This window comes from Brachycentrus maculatus, unplaced genomic scaffold, assembly GCF_059751285.1.
Source record: "Brachycentrus maculatus isolate JH-2025_06_01 unplaced genomic scaffold, ASM5975128v1 h1tg000624l, whole genome shotgun sequence".
NCBI lineage: Eukaryota > Metazoa > Arthropoda > Insecta > Trichoptera > Brachycentridae > Brachycentrus > Brachycentrus maculatus.
The window spans coordinates 65,571-85,393 of NW_028281361.1; the positions used below are offsets into that span (position 1 = coordinate 65,571).

A 19,823-nucleotide genomic window follows, 5' to 3' on the forward strand; every position below is an offset into this window, starting at 1 on the left:
ATTCTCTCTGCCTACCCCTGCGGGGAAGCGGCGTGATGGTTAGTTAGTTAGTTAGTTAGTATATTTTTTGTCTGTCTAATGTATATCTGCATGTTTCACTCAATTTTGGGTGCTTGCCAAAACAAGTTTATATCTACGTAAGAGTGGGTGAGTGTATAGGGTAGTTACAGGTAAAGCCTAAATATGCTGCAGTTATTTCTTGTTTCGGCATTCTCTTTGTGGTATGACATTATTAAATCAAATTTAAAAAAAAACAAAACACTTGTTTTATACCACTTGAGTGATACTGAAGTGGTTTAAAACAAATATATTGTTTTTAATTCACTGTAGTTTTTTTCTTATACAAGTTTTTATTTTTTAATTTAATAATTCATTGATCAGAATAACTTGCGTGGATTTTATAATTACCAATAATTTAAATGTTACATTCATCGGTCGTATAGTATGGTTTTTGTTAGATACTTTTGTAGGTAGGGGAGAGGACCGTACCTTGGGCCTTTTTTCTCTCTTTAAGTCTCAAAAAATGGTTAATTAACAATGTACGTAAAAAAAATATTGAACCGAATATATCGGTTATTTATAATCAAATTGTTAAAAGATATCATATGCTTATCATGCACAGTATATGGTACATAGGAATGACATTTTACAAAACCTCTTCTCTTGACCCAAGGTACGGTACGGTCCCGTACCTTTGTCATTTAAGTAATCGTTCAGTTAAACTATTTATATAGTTTATAATGTTTTACATTCCTATAGTTTTTTTTTTAAATAATTAAAGGCCTACAACTTCTTTGAATGCTATTATAACCATTTAGAGAGAAAAAAAACCTTATAAAAATCAGTTTTCTCTGACGGCTTCAATCACTCCGTATCATCTGTATTCCATATAAAACATTTCAGTTTTCTCCTTGGCATCTTTATTTCACAAAAAAATGAATGAAACATAATTAAAATTACATACTTTTCTCATGTCCCAAGGTACGGTACACTGAGATGGCCCAAGGCCCAAGGTACGGGACATACAGTAAAACAGTTAAATTGACAGTCACGTTTTTGAAGGTATATTATTCTTGAATAATAAGATGTTTTTTAATAGCCAATGTAATCAGTAAACAGATGCATGCAAATAAGTAACAAAAAAAAAATTACCTTAAATTCAAAAATTACCGGAGCGTTGCTTGAAAATTTTACTTTTGATGCACAAAAATAGTCTTTTTTATTTTAATAAAAATATTAGTAGCCTCTCCGCCCCAAAACTATAATACAATGGCTAAAAGACATTATTACGTTCTGATATTAAAAAAGATTTGTGAATATTTACGTAGATGGCCGACGGGAACCGATGGACCAAGGTACGGACCTGTCCAAGGTACGCTCCTCTCCCCTACATACAACTTGAAAAAGCAACTGGCCGATTATGTAGATACGACTTGATTTGTTAGGTGTTATCGGCCTTGAATCTACTCAAATTATTTTTATCTACATTTTATTGTCGTTATACGTTCCACGAGTTGCCGAATACTGATTAGGTACTCACTTGTCGCCAGTCGCCAGTCGCCACTAACGACTAACGAGAGACGAGAGCGAGAGACATCTTCCCAGCGCTATGGTACGCGAGCTGGCTCCGTCCCGATCATGGTTACAAACTACCTAATTTAAAGCGACCAAATTAATGCCTACTTGTATTCAATTCTTGTTAAATACAAATTATTATTGACTTCGGAATTTAAAGAATATATTTTTATTAGATATCCGAAAAGTATTTATATAACGGGGTATTAACACTCGGGAGGAATAATACTCAACCTATAAAGGATTGTGTAATACTCGTTTAGTGTTTCAGCCGATATAAATAATCAATATTTTATGTAAAATTTGATGACGTATAGCGGTGTCCATTTTTCGTTTTATTCAAATATCTAAATTTTAAACCTTTATATCTCCCTTACTTCTCTACAGATTTCAATAAGAATTTTAGCGATAGTCTTGTGAATTTTCATATTAATTTATTAGCCGATCACACATCATGAGAATAATCCATTTACCATATATGAAAATGTAGCCCGATCTAACCTCGGAAGGAGTCTTCAGAATGGTACTTAAAATAAACAATGTATTACTAAAAAGTCATATCATGCATTAGAATGTCCCGGAACTCACTTCATGTCAACCTTTTTACTTAAAAAATATATACAAACATCATTTAAATATTTATTACAATATCATGTTTTATCACTTAGATGAATTATATAAATATAGATTGTAATTACGTAAGCGCAAACATTGTTTCGTCTTATTGATTTTGAAAATAAATTATTAATAAAATTTGTTTAACCTATATATTTTGTCCGCCTCCGTAGTGTAATGGTCAGCACGCTCGGCTACCATTCTGGAGGTCCCGGGTTCGATTCCCAGGGAGGGTCAAATAAATATGAGTGATTTTATCTCTGTAATATTTATTCAATATTACCCTGGACTGGTACCTGAAGCGGAGAGCTGATCACCTTTCCTTTTGATCAAGATAACACTGCATTTATATGAAGCAGTGCCCTATGCACCACTGGGATGCGGATAAGGGTTTTATTTTTATTATTATATAGGTAAATGGATAATTGCATGAAAGAACTGAAATATTTAAATGTTGGAGCTAGAATGAATAATTTGACTGTCTGTTGCCTTTTGTATGCTGACGATGCTGTTCTTCTTGCCGACAGCAGAGAAGACCTGCAGGCGTTGGTGACAAAAGTGTATAATGTGTGCAAGGAAAGTGATTTATTGATGAATGTTAGTAAATCCAAAATTATGGTTTTTGAAAGAGAAGAATGTAGATTTGAGTGTGAAATATTGGTAAACGGAGAGATTTTGGAACAGGTAGATGATTTCGTATATTTGGGTAGTACGTTTTCTAGGGATGGAAAGATTGATAAAGACATAGAAAGAAGAGTGAATGCTGGGAACAATGTGAATGGTGCACTGAAATCAGTTATAGCAAATAAAAACCTATTAGCCGAAGCTTAACTGGCAGTGCACAACGGAGTCCTGGTTCCAACTCTAATGTATGGAAGTGAAACATGGAGTTGGCAAAAGAAGGATGAAAGTAGACTGAATGCAGTCGAAATGCGATCTCTCAGAAGAATGTGCGACAGAACGATGTATGATAGATGTTAGAATAGTGAAATAAGGAAGGAATGCAAAGCTGAGATAAGCATTATCGATAAAATTAAGAAAGGTGTGTTGAGATGGTTTGGACATGTAGAACGAATGAGTGAGGAAAGAACGGTAAAACAAATTAATGAGGCGAATGTAATTGGAAAAAGGTGCGGAGGAAGACCGAGAAAAACATGGCACGATCAGGTATGCCAAATACTTGAAAGTGGTCAGGTTAGGAGTCGTAACAATCGGCGGGTATGTATGAGGAGATGCATGAACGTGGAAGAGGCGAAGAATGTTTGCAAAGACAGAGTGGTGTAGCGTTCTATTCTCAACAAAACACGTCTCAACGAAACAAAAGCCCTGGATACAAGTAATAAAGGCTTTGTGAATTCACGTGAAAGTATTTGTCATTCAGACAAAAATTATTTTGATATTGCGTTTTTTTAACGAGAACTAAAAATGTAATACAATTTTGCTTCATTTTAACATTTTTATCGCTCAATTTTTCTGTAAAATCAATGGACAAAATTGTTTTTTTAGGAGTATTTTTAACATTTTTTAAACTCAAAAACATACATTACTATGTAAATTGAAATTGCTCCCGTCATCCTATTTGTCGCTCGAACATATTTGAGTTTCCCTACACTTTTTCGACTATCAATAACCTCTCCAGGTCAGCATTTTCAGAGCGGCTAATGCCGCTTCCGAAATATTGACATTGCCAACAGTGTGGCCTTTGTGTATAAATTTTAGGTAAGGGTTATCCTTATAACGTTAACGATTATAAAAATAATTTTTCAGTTTTTACAGTTCAGTACCCTCCCGATATTCCGTGATAGATGGTGACAAAAAACCCAGTGTTATCAATTTCCCGGGTAATCGGAAAGGGAAAACATGAATAAAATATAAACAATGAGAAATTAAAAAGTGCGCTTTTGTATACAACCTACCTGCTTAGTTGACTGGCGGAAGCACTGGTCCGGATGTTGGCAGGGGTTGTCAAATGATATCCTTTTAACTTTTTATAACTTGTTCACTTTCACATTTTGTCACTCGGAGAACCACTTATTTATTCACTAAATATATGTTCCACTACCAACTACAGTATTACGAACCATTTACCACTAAAATGCTAAAAAATACAAAAAAATTATAACCAATTTCTACGTTATGTGGTCTTTAATTGTCATATAACACCTTGGTCCATTGTCTATATTAAAAAAGTCACATTTGGTGGAAACGCAAGGGGGTTGCGCCATTTCAAAACTTTTAAATTATTACTCAATGTTTTTCAATTATTACTCAACGAGTTTTTGCTCAAGTGTGACTTATTTGCGTTCATACGTTATTATAGACACTTTTTACAGTAAAATAAAGTTTAAATAAACTATAAAAAAAACACCGTTTTTACCACTGACAATGTTTTATGAGTATAAGTGGCCAAAAATTTATATTTTGCACTTGAAAATGTTTTTTAAAAGTATTATATCACAAAGCATTTATTAGATTAGAGGTGGGTAAGATATGATTACAGTATTTAGAAAATTTGCATCCACCTAATTGCACCGCTTTGGCCGGATGATTTTTATCACTAATATTATCACAACTAGACAGAAAAAGAGTTTTATCAAGGTATTTAACAAATATTTTAATAAGAAACTGTTATTCTTTCACTGCGAAACTGCGGACGACAAATGTGTTCGGCCCTCAATACGTATTTCGTCATTATAAGTAGTATTGTGAAATATTTTTGTTTTCATATATTTTTTTTTCAACGTTTCAAGTGTTCCGGAAAATACGCTTTCCGGTAGCACATCAAAAAATATTTGACAAAATAATGACGAGCAAACGTTTAGCATCACATGATTAGACGAACGAATAGCTAGGTATGTACCTACTTAATATTTAGATAGAAAAAATGTTAGATTATGGTTCAGTTCTTCAGTAGGCCTAGTATAGTCTATGGTTGGCCCCCTTGTTTTCCGTATGATTGTCAATTGTCAAATTTTGTGATAACCTAAAATGACAGGTTCACAGAATTTGTTTTTGTTTAATAGTTCAAAATACTAATAAATCAAATATTAACATAATATTCAGAAAAGAACAACATGTTCGGCTCGGAAATAAGTGATTACAAACTTAATTCCGTGCTCGCCCAATGTTGTGGAGGTGTGGCCGTCGTTTATACGGCGTTACACAAGCCTTCTGGGCTGACGATTGCTGTAAAGAGGTTTTATTTAGACAAAGCAAAAGAAAATGCCAATCTTATTCAGGTATTACTGGTATTTTGAAAAATAAATTTGAATGTGTGAAAATTTTGAATATATCAGAATGTCCGAAATACCTTTAAAAACCGTGAACATCATTTGTTATTCGACAATGTCTGATGTCAAATTATGCCCCTTTTTTCAGCAAGAGATATTAACAACTCGACAACTGCAGCACCCAAATATTCTACCATATCTGAGCACATTTGTGAATGGATTAGATCTATATATTATCTCTCCTTTGATGTCCTACGGGTCATGTAGAGATTTAATAAATAAATATTTTAACGAAGGCTTACCGGAGCTAGCGAGCTGTATTATACTGAGGGAAACATTACAAGGTTTAGATTATATTCATAAAAAAGGATATATTCACAGGTAATTTACATGTTTTTCTCTTACGCAACTAGGAAATTATTAATTAAAAAAATGAAGTAGGCAATATGCCAATCCTTTTCTTCTCATTACACGTGTAATATGTCAGTCCCCCATCGCCTGCCCTCGGTTCTGCAGAGTTTCCAAACAAAGTGCAAGGTTGATCTCCAATCTGTTTTCAGGGGTATACGTTCCAGTCACATTCTGGTGAGCGCGGCTGGTGAAGTTTGCCTGAGTGGACTGCGTAGTGCCGGTTCCTTGTTGTTGCAAGGAAAGAGGCAGAAGGCGTTGCACTGTCTCCCTCCCCCCTGCCACAATAATTACGCACTTATTTGGTTAAGTCCCGAGCTTCTTGAACAAGTTTGTATTGACATTCTTAATCCTTTTTCAACATATATTATCTATGTATATTATGATCACTGATCATATTATCACTTTGAGGTGTCGGTCCCATCTGGTCAATAGTTTGATCCATTGTTTCGACCGATAGCTAAAAAAGTGCAAAAACCTTTATCGCTGTGCATGAAAGCTAGAGGTATACATTTCCAATTAATAATAGTATAGTTGAAAATATTGTTGTTTATGAATATTTAGCTTTATTTCAATTTTGGGAGAAAATTGAATTCTGCGCTAAAACCTTTTGCATAGGGCCACCCTGTATACTTAAGTTCTTCAAATTATTAATATATGTTTAATTTTCATATGAATAAAAATGTATCGATTAATTTCAGAACTTGAACGGCTACGATGAAAAATCTGATATATATTCAGTAGGGATGGTTGCTTGCGAGCTCGCAAACGGCGCTATTCCTTTCTCAGATATTCCCACAACACTTATGCTAACAGAGAAGGTTCGCGGCCACACGCCACAACTACTAGACTCCACTACCTTCTCGCATATTCATTTTCAAGAAGATTCGCAGGTGCACGGTGAGTTGCTTCTCTATTAGTTGAACTTTTCACTCGTATTAAACTAGAATCCACTTCATCTTAAATTTCTCACGGAGGCAACTGAAATTAAACCATTCAAATCTCGAGACATTCAGTGTGACCGTAGAATTTGAATAAATCGCTCCATTATTCGTTGCCCTAGCCTTTTGATAGGATCGAAACCTTCCATTCCAACGTCCAAGTGATGGCGCCACACAATATTGTGCAAGTCCCACTTATTCCTTTGTAATTTAAATTGATTTTTGACTGCCATCTCATGAATCGTAATTAATCTACAAACATATGTGACTCTTATTTTTAGTCTTCAGGCATCTCTAGACCTGATAGTATTGTCATTCATCAAACAGTTGAATTTCTTACCCTGGTAGAACTCTAAATATATATGGAACCTATTTTAAATGTTTTGTTGTTTTTGTTTTTGGTTTTGTCTGATTGTATTCTTTCTTTTTGTTTTTAGGCGACCATCCTCTTACAAACTCGAATTCCTTTCCACTTCCCGAGTCCTCGAGTTCCTCCAGTTTTGTCCCACATGAACAAATGGCTCTGTATCACCCTTCAATTCCCCACAACCTCTTAGAAAAATTAAACCAAAACTTAGGTTAGTACTCAGAACTAATACTGCTCTATATTTTAACCTGATTCATCACCATTCATATTAATTTCACACTGTGTTTTAATTCACCTGACCTTTTTATTACCGGATTGTTCCAAACAAAGTATGTTTTTAATATGTTTTGAATATTGAAAGCATTAACTTTGTGGATCATATTGATATATTATTTCGAGAAATAAAAATACTTCGTGTTCTGATCCACTCACATTTTTATTAACCAACTAGTTTCGGCAACAACCTGTTGCCCTCTTCAGGGTCTAATTTATTACTAGTAAAAAATTAAACCCAGAAGAGGGCACCAGGTTGTTGCCGAAACTAGTTGGTTAATAAAAATGTGAGTGGATCACAAAACACAAAGAATTTTTATTTCTCGAAATAATATGTTTTTTATAATTTGGATTTTTCTGAATTTCCCTTTTTTCCTCTATAATTTTATTATTGAAAAATAAAAATAAATTATGGAGTTTTTACTTACAATCCTTTGATTTTGCTGTAGTTTTTTGATGGCTTGGCCCCAGGACACGTCCTACTTGCCTCCAATACAATTTTAAATGACAACTTCATTTGAAGATTTCAATATATGTAATACTGATAATGTTTCTTGTTTCTTATAAACCATATCTTTAAAGCTAAAGGTATGCAAAATTTCAAACTACATTTGCCTCATAGAATTTTGTTGTTGTATATGTCTGGCGGTGGTAGGAAAAGGTTATTTGTTAATATTTAAAAAAATCTTATAATTAATGTTTAAAGTAATAAAATACATATATATATTTTAGTTTATTACTATCAAAAATCTAAAAATTAGATATTTTATTTTTGTATTTTGAATATTGAAAGCATCAACTTTGTGTATCATAGTAATATATTAATTTAAGAAATAAAAAACAAAGTCTTTTTATTTCTCAAAATAATATGTATATCTAAAAATAAGACTTAAAATTAAATTGAATCTGTTTTTCTCCTTTATTGATTCAATATGCCGGGATGTGTTTACAGATTCTGGTGTTGGTGATAGTGTACCGAGTTGTAGCGCATTACACATGAGACAAGTGTATGCCACTAGAAGATTATCAGAATACTTTCATGATTTCACAGAGCTTTGCCTTCAAAGGTAAAATATAATTTGTCTATGAGTCAGCCTTTATCTTTCAAACACGCACGCGTACATGTCAAATCACATAAGTGCTGGAATTTCAAACTCTGCTGCCGGGCAGTGCACAGGATTAACATTTTCAGAAATGTTTATACTAGTCACATGTTACAGTACCTATATATGTGTACTTACAGTAATCACATGCGGTCTTTTCAACAAGTGTGTGCGCTACATCTAAGGGGTAGCTACACATTGTTTAATTTAACTATAATTACGATTCAATTCATTTTAGCAGCGGTACTGAATAATGTCGGATGCCAAATGCAAAAATGGGAAAAAAAGTAGATGTCCTATGTCTGTCTTTGTTGGATTAAAAATATTAAATATTGGAAAACTTTTAAAAAATAAATAAGTATAATGATGGATATTGTATTTCCACATTTAATTGAACAATTTGACAGTTTTTGTAGCCGGGAAACCATTCATGAGTACGCAGATAGGTTAATGCAATACAATGCCTTATACATCATTTGGTATTTTTATTGTGTATTGTACAATTTGCATAATGAGAACCATTATATTTTGTTTTGTATATTTTTCCAGAGAAGCAGAGTTGAGGCCGACTCCATCGCAACTTCTTCTTCACTCTTTCTTCAAACAGATCCGGAAAACTGATTCTTTACCTCAAATGCTTCAACCGGCACAGCTAATTGAGGATCGAACGGGTACTTATAATAAAATTTAATATACCGAAATATGTACACGTGTATTTTATGTTCCACAAACCTGTAATTGTCCGACTAATTTGCAGTTTGGGGCTTATGTGTAAGTCTAGAAATTTCAGCAATTTTCATTTTGATATTTAGCGTGGTATTTCAGACTTTTCTCATTTTGTAAATATTAAGTTGATGGGTTGAAGAATGATGGTTCTAATACAGCGGGTATAGTGTTGGTAAATGTAGAACCACATTTGTTAGTGCGAGTAGTCGTACAGGAGGGAGAGCCTGTATTATATGCACATGGTTTGTTATAGCTGCTGTAAGAACAATTTTCTTAATTCGAATACAACCTTTTCCATTTCAAAAAACACTTTTTTAATATTGTAGATTAAAATAAAAAATAACAACATGTGCAATAAGAAACATAATTTTTTATCAAACACTTATTACAATACATTGAATATAATATTTTATAAAGCAGCTGCAGGTGATGTTGTAAACATATTTATGTAATAATTATTGCAATTAGCCGACACTATCGTGGCAATGGATCGGTTGATGACATCTATCAAGGTTGAGTTATTAGTTGGATCTGGCAATAAATTTTGCGCACATAATTTTATTTTTGAAAAAACTTGTATGGGACTCAACGTGGGAGAATATGGAGGTAAGAAAACAGTTTGGTGGCTGCTAAATTGCGCAATATTACGCACTTCCTGAGTGTGCCGAATGCTGGAATTATCTATGATGATCTTCTAATTTCACTAAAAACTACTTATAAATGATATTTCAATGTATTGTCATACAGATTAAATGAAAAATGGTATAATACAGTAAAAGATGACAAACATTGATGGCCGCCGTAGGACGCACATACATACTGCGCATGTACATTAAAAGTGGGAGGAGTGGTCCAATCGCGTTTATAATCTAATATAATGTCGGGTTGTGGTCTCTTAAGTGGGAGTTTCTCGGTTGGAATCCACTCTACCATAATTTGATACCTATATGTAATAATGAGCCGCTTGAGCTCTTATTAGAAATAGGTTGCTTTTAACACATTTCCCACGGTTAGATCGCTGGCGACGGAATTTGATAATTGTGTACATATAGTTTAGATCTTAAAGAAATTGGTACTTAATATTCATATAAAAACATTAAATAATTCCTTCTTTTCTGACTTTGAAATGAGACCGGCGCAGAAGGTAAAAATACTATACCCGGTCCTTAAGCATGTATCGACCAAACAGGTTTTCCAGTTACCTTTCCAGTTCTTTATGTGTAAAAATGAAAAAAGTCAATTTGATTTTTTTTTAAATGTATTTATTATATTTTACCAATTTTTCAGACAACCTTCCGGCCGTGCTTTTGGAGGAGCAGTTATCAGAGATGAGTATAGAGACCCCTTGCGAATGGGACTTCTAATGGAATGTGATATTTAGCTACAATCCACACCACATACATATATGATGATGGTGTATATGTCTCCTGCTTTAAATTGTTTAACAGTTGAACCGTATCATAGAATATAGTGAAATAGGATAATGTTTTTATTTCCCAATGTTCTTTTGTGAATAGGAACTATATTTAATAAAATACTCTCCCGGACAAAAAAATTATAATTCATTTACATACTTGTCTCCTATTTATTTATTTTTTTTGTCCCATGATAAGAAGGGATAAAACCCACCTTAATTGAAGTGAAACATAAATATAAATGATAAAATAAAGCTTCTATGGTTGCTTATCACTAAATGCTCCATTATAGATGTACAAAAAAAAAATATATATACAAATAAACCCTTATCCGCACCCTAATGGTGCATAGGGCACTGCGTCATATAAACGCAGTGTTATCTTGATCGTTTACACATGAAGGAAAGGTGATCAGCCCTCCGCTCCAGGTACCAGTCCAGGGTAATATTGAATAAATATTAGAGTGAAAAAATCACTTATATTTATTTGACCCCCCCCCTGGGAATCGAACCCGAGACCTCCAGAACGGTAGCCGAGCGTGCTGATCATTACACTACGGAGGCGGACATAGATGTACACATGGTGAATATGAATTTTTAGAATACAAGCTAAAATAAGTACATACATTTTAACCCTTTAACTGAAGAGTTTTAATGACGATTTTATTTTGAAAAGGTGCAGGTTTATTTTGTATATCTGATAATGAAATAATAGTTCAACCAAATCTGGAAATTCACCCCCTCCCCCCACTCAGAATGAACTTTTCTGTGATCATTTACTGATCATCAATGCCAAATGACGGTAACTTTTTATATTTCGGCTCAAAGATTAGATTTATTGCAATAGTTGAATTGTCTGCCTCTGTAGTGCAATGGTCAGCACGCTCGGCTGCCGTACTAGAGGTCCCGGGTTCGATTACCAGGGGAGGTCAAATAAATATAAGATTTTTTTTCATTCTAATATTTATTAAATATTACCTTGGACGGGTACCTGAAGCGAAGGGCTGATCACCATTCCTTCATGTGCTAACGATTAAAATAACTGCGTTTATATGATGCAGTGCCCTATACACCATCGGGTGCAGATAAGGGTTTGAAGAAGAAGAATAGTTTAATAATGTATATGACGACTCCTTTACTACTTGTCATCAAATAATTAACTAACCATCACACTGCTCCTCCGCAGAGAATACCACTCTGTCTTTGCAAACATTCTTCACCTCTTCGACATTTATGCATCTCATATATATTGTTTTTTATGCGTTACAATATTGAGTTTCTGTTTTAGCGACATTTCTATTGCTAGTTCCTAAATTTGCCGCTAGGAGTCGAAACTAGCACAATTAACGCCCAAATATTTGAACTATTGTGACGTCAAAATTTGACAGCGCCCGGATTTACACGAGATAATGGTAATTATCCTTCAAATATTACAATCATTCCTTTATTTTTACCTTTAGAAACACAAATATAAAATAAACTAACACACCACCCTTCTCTTTCCCCACAGGCGAACTATTCAGAAGACCAGTTGGCCGGTAAGTATTGAGAAATCGTGTTTTTTGTCAAGATTCCTCAACTACACAACGACATAAATTTGAACGGACGTAGACGGATAAAAATATTTCTTAATTCTTTCGCGTTTCGCTAAAGTTTATATTCTTATATTTACAGTGTTTTCGGGACTAATTTCACGTTTGTTTTAACGTATATTGGTATACGCACGTAGGATTATTTTTTTGTGTTATTTTTGGTATGAAACGCCGACGCAAGTGCAACGTTGTCGTGAATGAGTCAGCGAGGCTGTTCTTATGTGGTACAAATACCCTACATTCCTTATATGGATGTATTTTGAAATGAATGTATACAAAATAAACTCGAATGACCATGTACATCGACGCAATGGATGTCATCAGAAATACTTGCGAACTCTATACCAGTCTCAGATTCTTTTTCAGTCACGAAAGTCGTACAGAAATTTGTGTTATCTCTTGGAATAAATATTACTCATATTTCGTATCCAACTAGTCACCAGTCACCAGTCACCATGTACGAACAAACAAATAAACTTCATCTGACATCAGTGGAAGGTATTATTTGACAAAATTTACCAAATTATAAATATATATAAATGTGTGTTAATACCTTAACCTAAGTATAGATATTTGATTATTTAAATGGACGTAGAATAGTTATGTAATATTTTGAGGTTTTTATTTATGTGAGCACTTATATATAAACCGTAATTTATTAATTTTTTGTGTGAAAATATTTTTTCTAGTGATCATTTAACTAAATTCTTTTTGCCATCCAAATATTATTTAGGTGGCCAGTTATTAAAAATTTAGTAAAGTTTTAATGGAAAAAAAACAATAATTTATGGATCGATGAGATAGTTCCCATATTTTGGGTGTGTGTAAATACCTATACTGTTGCCTCCATGGGATGGATGGATACCCAATCTGTAACCATCATAACTATTATTATAACCATTTTATTGAAGGAGGAACTCTCGATGCAGCCAAAATACGCTTTTATTATTGATTGAATGCATTTTATGTAAATACCCCGAGTCTTTTAATTAGTTGGGGTTAGTATTATTGCAATGGAAATCCATCTAAAAATTCATTGCTTTAATACGTTTAAAGCGTAAAGCTTCGAGCATAGATCAAATCCCATTGGAATTGCTTCATTGGGACAAGGGACATTGGATGTATTGTACAAACTTGTATGCAAAATATACGATGCAGGAGAGATACCCGATACTTTTACCAAATGCTTGTTAAGGGACACAAAAACCCGGAACAAAATGTGATCGGCGTTTATTACATACAAAGCGTTATTGATCTAGAAAAGCCTTCAATTGAAACAACTTTTCAAGATACTTAAACAAAATAGAAATGAATCGCAAAGGCAGAAGAGCGATATGGAGCTTGTACTGGAAAAAAATACTTAGCAGAGAGAGTTGTGCGGAAACAAGAGTTGGTCAAGGAGTGAGATCAATGTCCCCGGAGCTGTTTAATTGTTACATACACCTTAATTGTTACATACACGCCATTGACCAGTTAAGAGAAGATGTGGTCAATTGGCCAGGAATCACAATACAAGGACAGAAGATAGACACGATAAGGTATGCAGACAATATAGCACTGGTTGCCAACACTGAAAATGAAATTAATAAAGCTTCAAGAAGAATGGAAAATGTATAGACAACAAAATATAACATGATCATAATAAACAAAGAAAAAATTAGATGGATGGTCGTAGAAAGAGAAGAATTAAAGACAAACATTGTTCTAGATAGTAAAAAAATTAAACAAGTAAAGGAATTTGTTTATTTGGGCAGCAAAATTACTCAGGATGGTCGATTAAAATCAGAAATAGTCAGCCTGATAAAACAAGCAAAAATAGTGTTTAATAAGAAACATAAGGTTTTTCAATCTTACAATCATCATCATATCAGCCCGTTGAGGTCCACTGCTGGACAATAGGCCTCCCCCTTCCGCCTCCAATCCTCCCGATCCTGCGCCGTCCCCATCCACTTCCTGATGTCGTCCACCCATCTCATCGGTGGACGTCTTGAGGCCTCTGGTTCCTCGGTCTCCACACCAGAATGCGTTTCGTCCATCTGTCGTCGGTCATTCTGGCTATGTGACCGGCCTATTTCCACTTCAGCCGAGCAATTCGCTCTACCACGTCACAGACCTGTGTCTGGCGTCGGATCCAATCGTTCCTTTATCTGTCTCTTAATGTTATTCCAAGCATAATTCGCTTCATGCTCCTCTGTGCAACTTGCAACTTATGGGAGGATTGCTTGGTCAGAGTCATTGTTTCCGCGCCATAGGTTAGGACAGGTAGAATGCATTGGTTAAACACTCGAGTCTTGAGTGAGTTGGGAATGGGGCTTCGGAATGTGGAATTTAGCTTTCCAAAAGCCACCCAAGAGAGATTTATCCTTCTATCCACCTCGCTGGTCTGGTTGTCTCTGCTGATGGTGATTTTGTGACCAAGATTTATCTTTTATCTGTTACATAGCTTTCGACTTTTTCCATAGGTAGATTCCCTTTGATGTTGACGTTTGTCATCAATTTAGTCTTTGCTACATTCATCCTAAGTCCAATTTTGGCAGATTCTACCTTTAGGTCTTCAATCATCCCAGTCATCTCATCAAGCCGCTCCCCATCCATATTCAGACCTTTTTGGTTCCAATTTAGACATTTAAAAACATTTTCTAGAGTGAGTGTAAAGAGTTTTGGAGATATTGTGTCCCCTTGTCTTACGCCTCTCTGAATAGCGAACTTATCCGTTTTGTTGTGTAATTGGATTACTGACGTAGCGTTGCCATAGAATCGAAAGCCTTCTCATAGTCAACAAAAGTCACCACAAGTGGTCTGTTGTGCTCGTTATACCTGTCTATCACCAGTTTAAGGGTCTGCAGATGGTCGCTTGTGCTATATCCCGAGCGAAACCCAGCTTCTTCTCGTGGTTGGTCTGGACCTCTGTCCAGCTTTGCTTTCATTCTGTTGACTATGATTTTTGTAAGAAGCTTGTAAAGATGTGAGAGGAGACTTATAGGCCTATAGTTCTCTAACTTTCTGACATCGCCTTTCTTATGAAGAAGAATGATTGTTGCATTACACCAATCTAATGGTATAGATCCCTCCTCTAGGCATTTGTTGAATAGGAGAGCCAAGATTTCCCTAAAATGTGGGTTGGTTGATTTGAGCATTTCGGGAATTATGTTATCTTCTCCTGGACTCTTCCTGTTTTTCATTTGCTTAAGTGAGGAAGTGAGCATTTGCAGAAGGACTAAAAGAAATCCTAACAAATTCCCATACCACAGAGAAAAAACTCAGTCAATCTTATAATATAAGCTTGAAAACAACATCGTGTCGGTCGGAACATGTAGGCAACAAGGAGGTATTAAGCAGGGCTGGGGTGTCGAGATGCTTACTACATAAAGCTACACAACAGCGAGCCAAATGGATAGGCAATATGTTAGACCCGGGCCTGCTTGTTACGATTGCGGAGGGCAAGTGCGCACTTAAACTATACGGATGAAATTATATCCGACACGCGCTGTAGTGCGTACGCCGAGTCCAACAAACTAGCGGAGGACCTATCCTAGACGGGCGGACACTGATCATGAAAGAAGCAAACCAATCATCACACAGATTGTAACTCGCGAAGAAGAAGAACATGTTTTTTGAATTTTGGTTCCTACATCTATTTTTGCAATACACGCGTCGTCAAACTGGTCAGTCCACGGAGTTGACTGTGCATCAACAGATATAAGTAGCGACGTTGGATATTTTCATCCAAAGTTTTAGTAGTAATCACGAAATAGGCAATGTTTTCAATAGTGAGCAGCTAAATGGAGGGCATGACCCAGAGGAGATGTGAAGAATCATTAATCCTGAATTTCAAATTATTTTAATAATTATAAACTAAATTATCACTGATTTGTCTCTCATGAACATTTGTAATAAAAAAATAGAATTTTTCGAAATTATAAAAAACTTACAAAAATTTAAATCTATCCTTTATTAATTTAAGTTTTACTTAGTAAATACCGCTATTTCTTAAAATCTATATATTATGATACGAGTTAGTGATTAATTTACCAAGTAAAAGTTAAATTTAAAATGAATAGATTTTACCTCAAAGTGACTGCTGAATCAATTATTGAAATTATTTAAATAATATCTAAATACGTATTATTATTTTACGATGTTATTAAGAGTGAAAAATCTTTCTTTCTTTTATATTGAACTGTGTGTGTATATAAAATATAACATTATTTTTCTTTCCCTCATTTGCAATATTGTTTTTAGTACATTCGATCGCAATCACCATATCTCGAAATTGAATGGACAATAATGGATAATTGTGATAACTTAAATTAGTATCTGATCGATCTGGGAAAAATTTCCTCGAAACATGGATATAGTGCACTATCTTAGTGTTTGTCTGAGAGCCTAATATTTATGAGTAGTGCAAATCTAAGACACGATTATGAATGAACCGTTAAAAAGCCCAATAAATGATTTTAAAAAAAATTGGACTCTTCAAATAAATGATCTTGTATTAACCCTTTGGCTACCGAGACTTTTCGGCTTACTATCCCAGAAAGACCGCAATTTAACCAAAAATAATTCAAGCGAAAAATATGTAACATAATTTGTGAACACCTTTTGAAATGTTTCAAATATCTTCCGAGCATAAAATATCTGATAGAGTTTAGTTAACTAAATTATGCAACATTATACAAAAGTGTAATACACCGACTAACAACTTGACTCCACTCCATTATTATTCACCACTTTTTACAAATACCCAAAATATTGCAACTCAAACCACTCGCCACTTCCGCTGAACACAACAAGGCTGCCAGTAATTAACAAATAAAAAATAATACTTTGTATTTAGTTATGTATTTTATATTGAATAACTAAATGCAAATTATTATTTTTTATTCGGTAATTACTTATTTTTTTCGTTAATGAAATATTATGCATTATATTTGTATGAATGTATTGCATGTTGTTGATTGACCCTGACACCTGAAAATGTATATATTTGAAGAATATACTATCTGCCCTCAGTGCGAAAACGGTGTTCATGGGGCCTTTCTTCCTGAGCATTCAAAACATTGTTAAAAAAATATATTTACATTTTATAATTTCGGTTTTGCATTAATATGAATTTAATTAAATTTTGTAAGTCATGTGTGTTTTTTCCAGTGCATTTACCAACCTGATTATATTTAAATGTTTTTATTGTATTTTTGTTTATAATAATTTTTTTTATATAAACTTCGTTGTAATTTTTTATACTTTATATTATTTTTCATTTTGTTAAATTTTTGTAAGTTTTTAAAACTTAATTGCTATAGCTTTACTTTTTATTACTTTTGACAGAAACAAAATTGATTTATTTTACTCGTTCTACTCCTATTTTGTAACTGAATTTTTAAAAATATTTTAACTAATTGTAAAATATTCAATTCTACATATCGATGTATAAATTGGAAAAAAATATTAATCTAAAAATTTTATACAACCCTGAAAGAATGAGCGGATCCCTAACATACCGTACAAAATGTAACTGATTCTTTTATAAATCGCGACGTCAGATCCGACGGATCTGGCATTACTCGCTACAAAATACCTAAAGCCGATGTATGGGATTTTGGTAGTCAAAGGGTTAATGAGTCCACCTTATCTGTGTAGAGTTCCAGGAAGCGTTTCAGCTGTTTGACTCGCGCGGTGATGGGAAGATCCACGTGGCGCAGGTGGGCGATGCCCTGCGAGCCCTCGGCCAGAACCCCACTGAATCTGATGTCAAGAAGTGCACCCATCAACTGAAACCCGACGAGAGGATCTCCTTCGAGGTCTTCCTGCCCATTTACCAGGTCGGTGCGCCCTCACTCGCAAACACAGCTCTAGAGATATTTCTCCATTCCTCGCCCATAGGTGGATGTGCAGTTGCTATCGCTGTTACCTGCCATGCCTTGCCGGGCTTCGGGTGTCATTCCCGAGAGTGTCGACATAAATAAAAGTCGTGTTTAAGTTATATGTCCTCGATTTTGAATCACATAAACTCTCCAAAAAAACATAATTGTAAATTTATTTCAAGCGATTATTATAATTAATTGTACTTTGTTTTCAAATTTATTTTATCGAAATAAATAATATTTGTGTTTTGTTTCAGGCTATTTCAAAAGCCCGATCGGGCGATACAGCCGATGACTTCATCGAAGGATTGAGGCACTTCGATAAGGACGGAAATGGCTTCATATCCTCCGCAGAACTGCGTCACCTCCTCTCTACCCTGGGAGAGAAGTTGAGTGATGACGAGGTATCATAATTCTCTAAATAAATTCACCTATTCATAATCGTACGGTTTTTGGTATTTAATACCAATTTCATAACCTCGTGAAGTAAAGTTCTCTTCTTACAGTTAATTTCTTTATCACACTTAAAAGCTCCGTATTATCCGTATTAACACCTCAACTTCCAATAAGCTAGTGACCGGTACATAGTTAACTCGCAGTCATCGCACTTACTCTGTAGTCAGTCTCGCTGACTTGCTAGGTCCCTCTACTATGTATAGAATTATAAACAATTAAGTCTGGTTATAACAATGTTCTTAAAAATATATTGATTAATTTTTGACTTATAATAACGGGTTTTATTTTATAGAAATGTGAAAAAAATTAAATTACACAATTTTTAAATATATTGCAAAGAAATAATACTTTTTACATTGTTTACAATGAAATATATATGTGTATGTACTTATTTTAGTTAAGCAAATTTTTATAATGAAATTTAGTACATTTTTTCACTAATTAAACAATTTAGTTGATGTAATATTTTTACAGGTTGAACAATTACTACAAGGACAAGAAGACTCACAGGGCAACATCAACTATGAGGAGTTTGTTCGACTAATAATGCAAGGATAATAGAATAGTCATCTCTAAGCCTTCCAATTTTTAGGACTTCCTCCATTTCATAAAATTATTTTAACTAATTATTACTTAATATTGCATTTCTATATTATAAAGTGCGGAGTACTTCGGTTTTCGAGTATGTATTATTATTTTAAGTGAAATTTGTTTTTAAAAAATTGTTCATTCCAAATTTTTATACGATTGTAGAAGAGCAAATGTTAGTTAAATAAATCTTTGAATGTATTTATTTACCACCTGCTAGGGCCATTATATCATCGAGCGGTAGTTTTAAAACAGTTGAATATAACTATATTTCGTAATATAAATATTTGTATGGATATATTTTAATACCTACTCTAATTATTTTTATTATTTTGTACGCCACACATTAAAACCCTAACATAATCTCATACGTGACCGGAAAATATAATTCATACCTACAAAAGATCAAAGTGAAAACTTACAGCATCACTCGTACTCTGAAACAAAGTACATACAGTGGTGTTCACCTCGGCTGATGTCTCAAATTGTCATACATTCGTACGATGGTAAGGAACTCGCAACGAGTAGCAGGCGGAGGATCTGTTCTTTAACCATCTACCCATCTACACGAGTCAGCAGCTCTTTCCTCTTTCTCGAGACTCAAGTTTGGAAATATCAAATGTAGCATTAGCATACTAACAAAATAACAAATAAAACAAACTTTATTTTTT

General features: G+C 34.2%; 2 protein-coding genes across 4 annotated transcripts; both read left to right on the plus strand.

The window, feature by feature from the left end:
* The first annotated feature begins 5,142 nt into the window (after positions 1-5,142).
* Stlk (Ste20-like kinase) lies at positions 5,143-10,793 on the plus strand. Of its 2 annotated transcripts, XM_088274005.1 has the most exons (8): positions 5,143-5,429; positions 5,569-5,801; positions 5,981-6,158; positions 6,530-6,728; positions 7,207-7,347; positions 8,362-8,476; positions 9,062-9,183; positions 10,526-10,793. In XM_088274005.1, exons 1-8 carry the CDS (start codon positions 5,265-5,267, stop codon positions 10,600-10,602), a joined length of 1,230 nt encoding a protein of 409 aa, XP_088130131.1. In that variant the 5' UTR covers positions 5,143-5,264; the 3' UTR covers positions 10,603-10,793. The 2 variants fall into 2 exon arrangements, with proteins under 2 accessions (XP_088130131.1, XP_088130132.1); XM_088274006.1 differs by lacking the exon at positions 7,207-7,347.
* A 1,229-nt stretch (positions 10,794-12,022) lies between these two features.
* Mlc-c (Myosin light chain cytoplasmic) lies at positions 12,023-19,470 on the plus strand. 2 transcript variants are annotated; one of them, XM_088274008.1, is made up of 5 exons: positions 12,023-12,064; positions 12,163-12,190; positions 17,885-18,066; positions 18,366-18,512; positions 19,039-19,470. In XM_088274008.1, the coding sequence occupies exons 1-5, from the start codon at positions 12,062-12,064 to the stop codon at positions 19,120-19,122; spliced, it is 444 nt and encodes a 147-aa protein (XP_088130134.1). In that variant the 5' UTR covers positions 12,023-12,061; the 3' UTR covers positions 19,123-19,470. The 2 variants fall into 2 exon arrangements, with proteins under 2 accessions (XP_088130134.1, XP_088130133.1); XM_088274007.1 differs by lacking the exons at positions 12,023-12,064; positions 12,163-12,190 and adding an exon at positions 12,230-12,742.
* The last annotated feature ends 353 nt before the right edge of the window (positions 19,471-19,823 follow it).

Excerpts from the sequence above, each read along its gene's own strand:
- Stlk (XM_088274005.1), top strand. The coding sequence starts at position 5,265 with ATGTTCGGCTCGGAAATAAGTGATTACAAACTTAATTCCGTGCTCGCC. Across the intron at positions 6,159-6,529 it reads GTCCCGAGCTTCTTGAACAA|AACTTGAACGGCTACGATGA; the intron begins GTTTGTATTGAC and ends GATTAATTTCAG. Across the intron at positions 9,184-10,525 it reads GCTAATTGAGGATCGAACGG|ACAACCTTCCGGCCGTGCTT; the intron begins GTACTTATAATA and ends CCAATTTTTCAG.
- Mlc-c (XM_088274007.1), top strand. The coding sequence starts at position 12,559 with ATGTCATCAGAAATACTTGCGAACTCTATACCAGTCTCAGATTCTTTT. Across the intron at positions 12,743-17,884 it reads TCATCTGACATCAGTGGAAG|AGTTCCAGGAAGCGTTTCAG; the intron begins GTATTATTTGAC and ends TTATCTGTGTAG. Across the intron at positions 18,513-19,038 it reads AGAAGTTGAGTGATGACGAG|GTTGAACAATTACTACAAGG; the intron begins GTATCATAATTC and ends ATATTTTTACAG.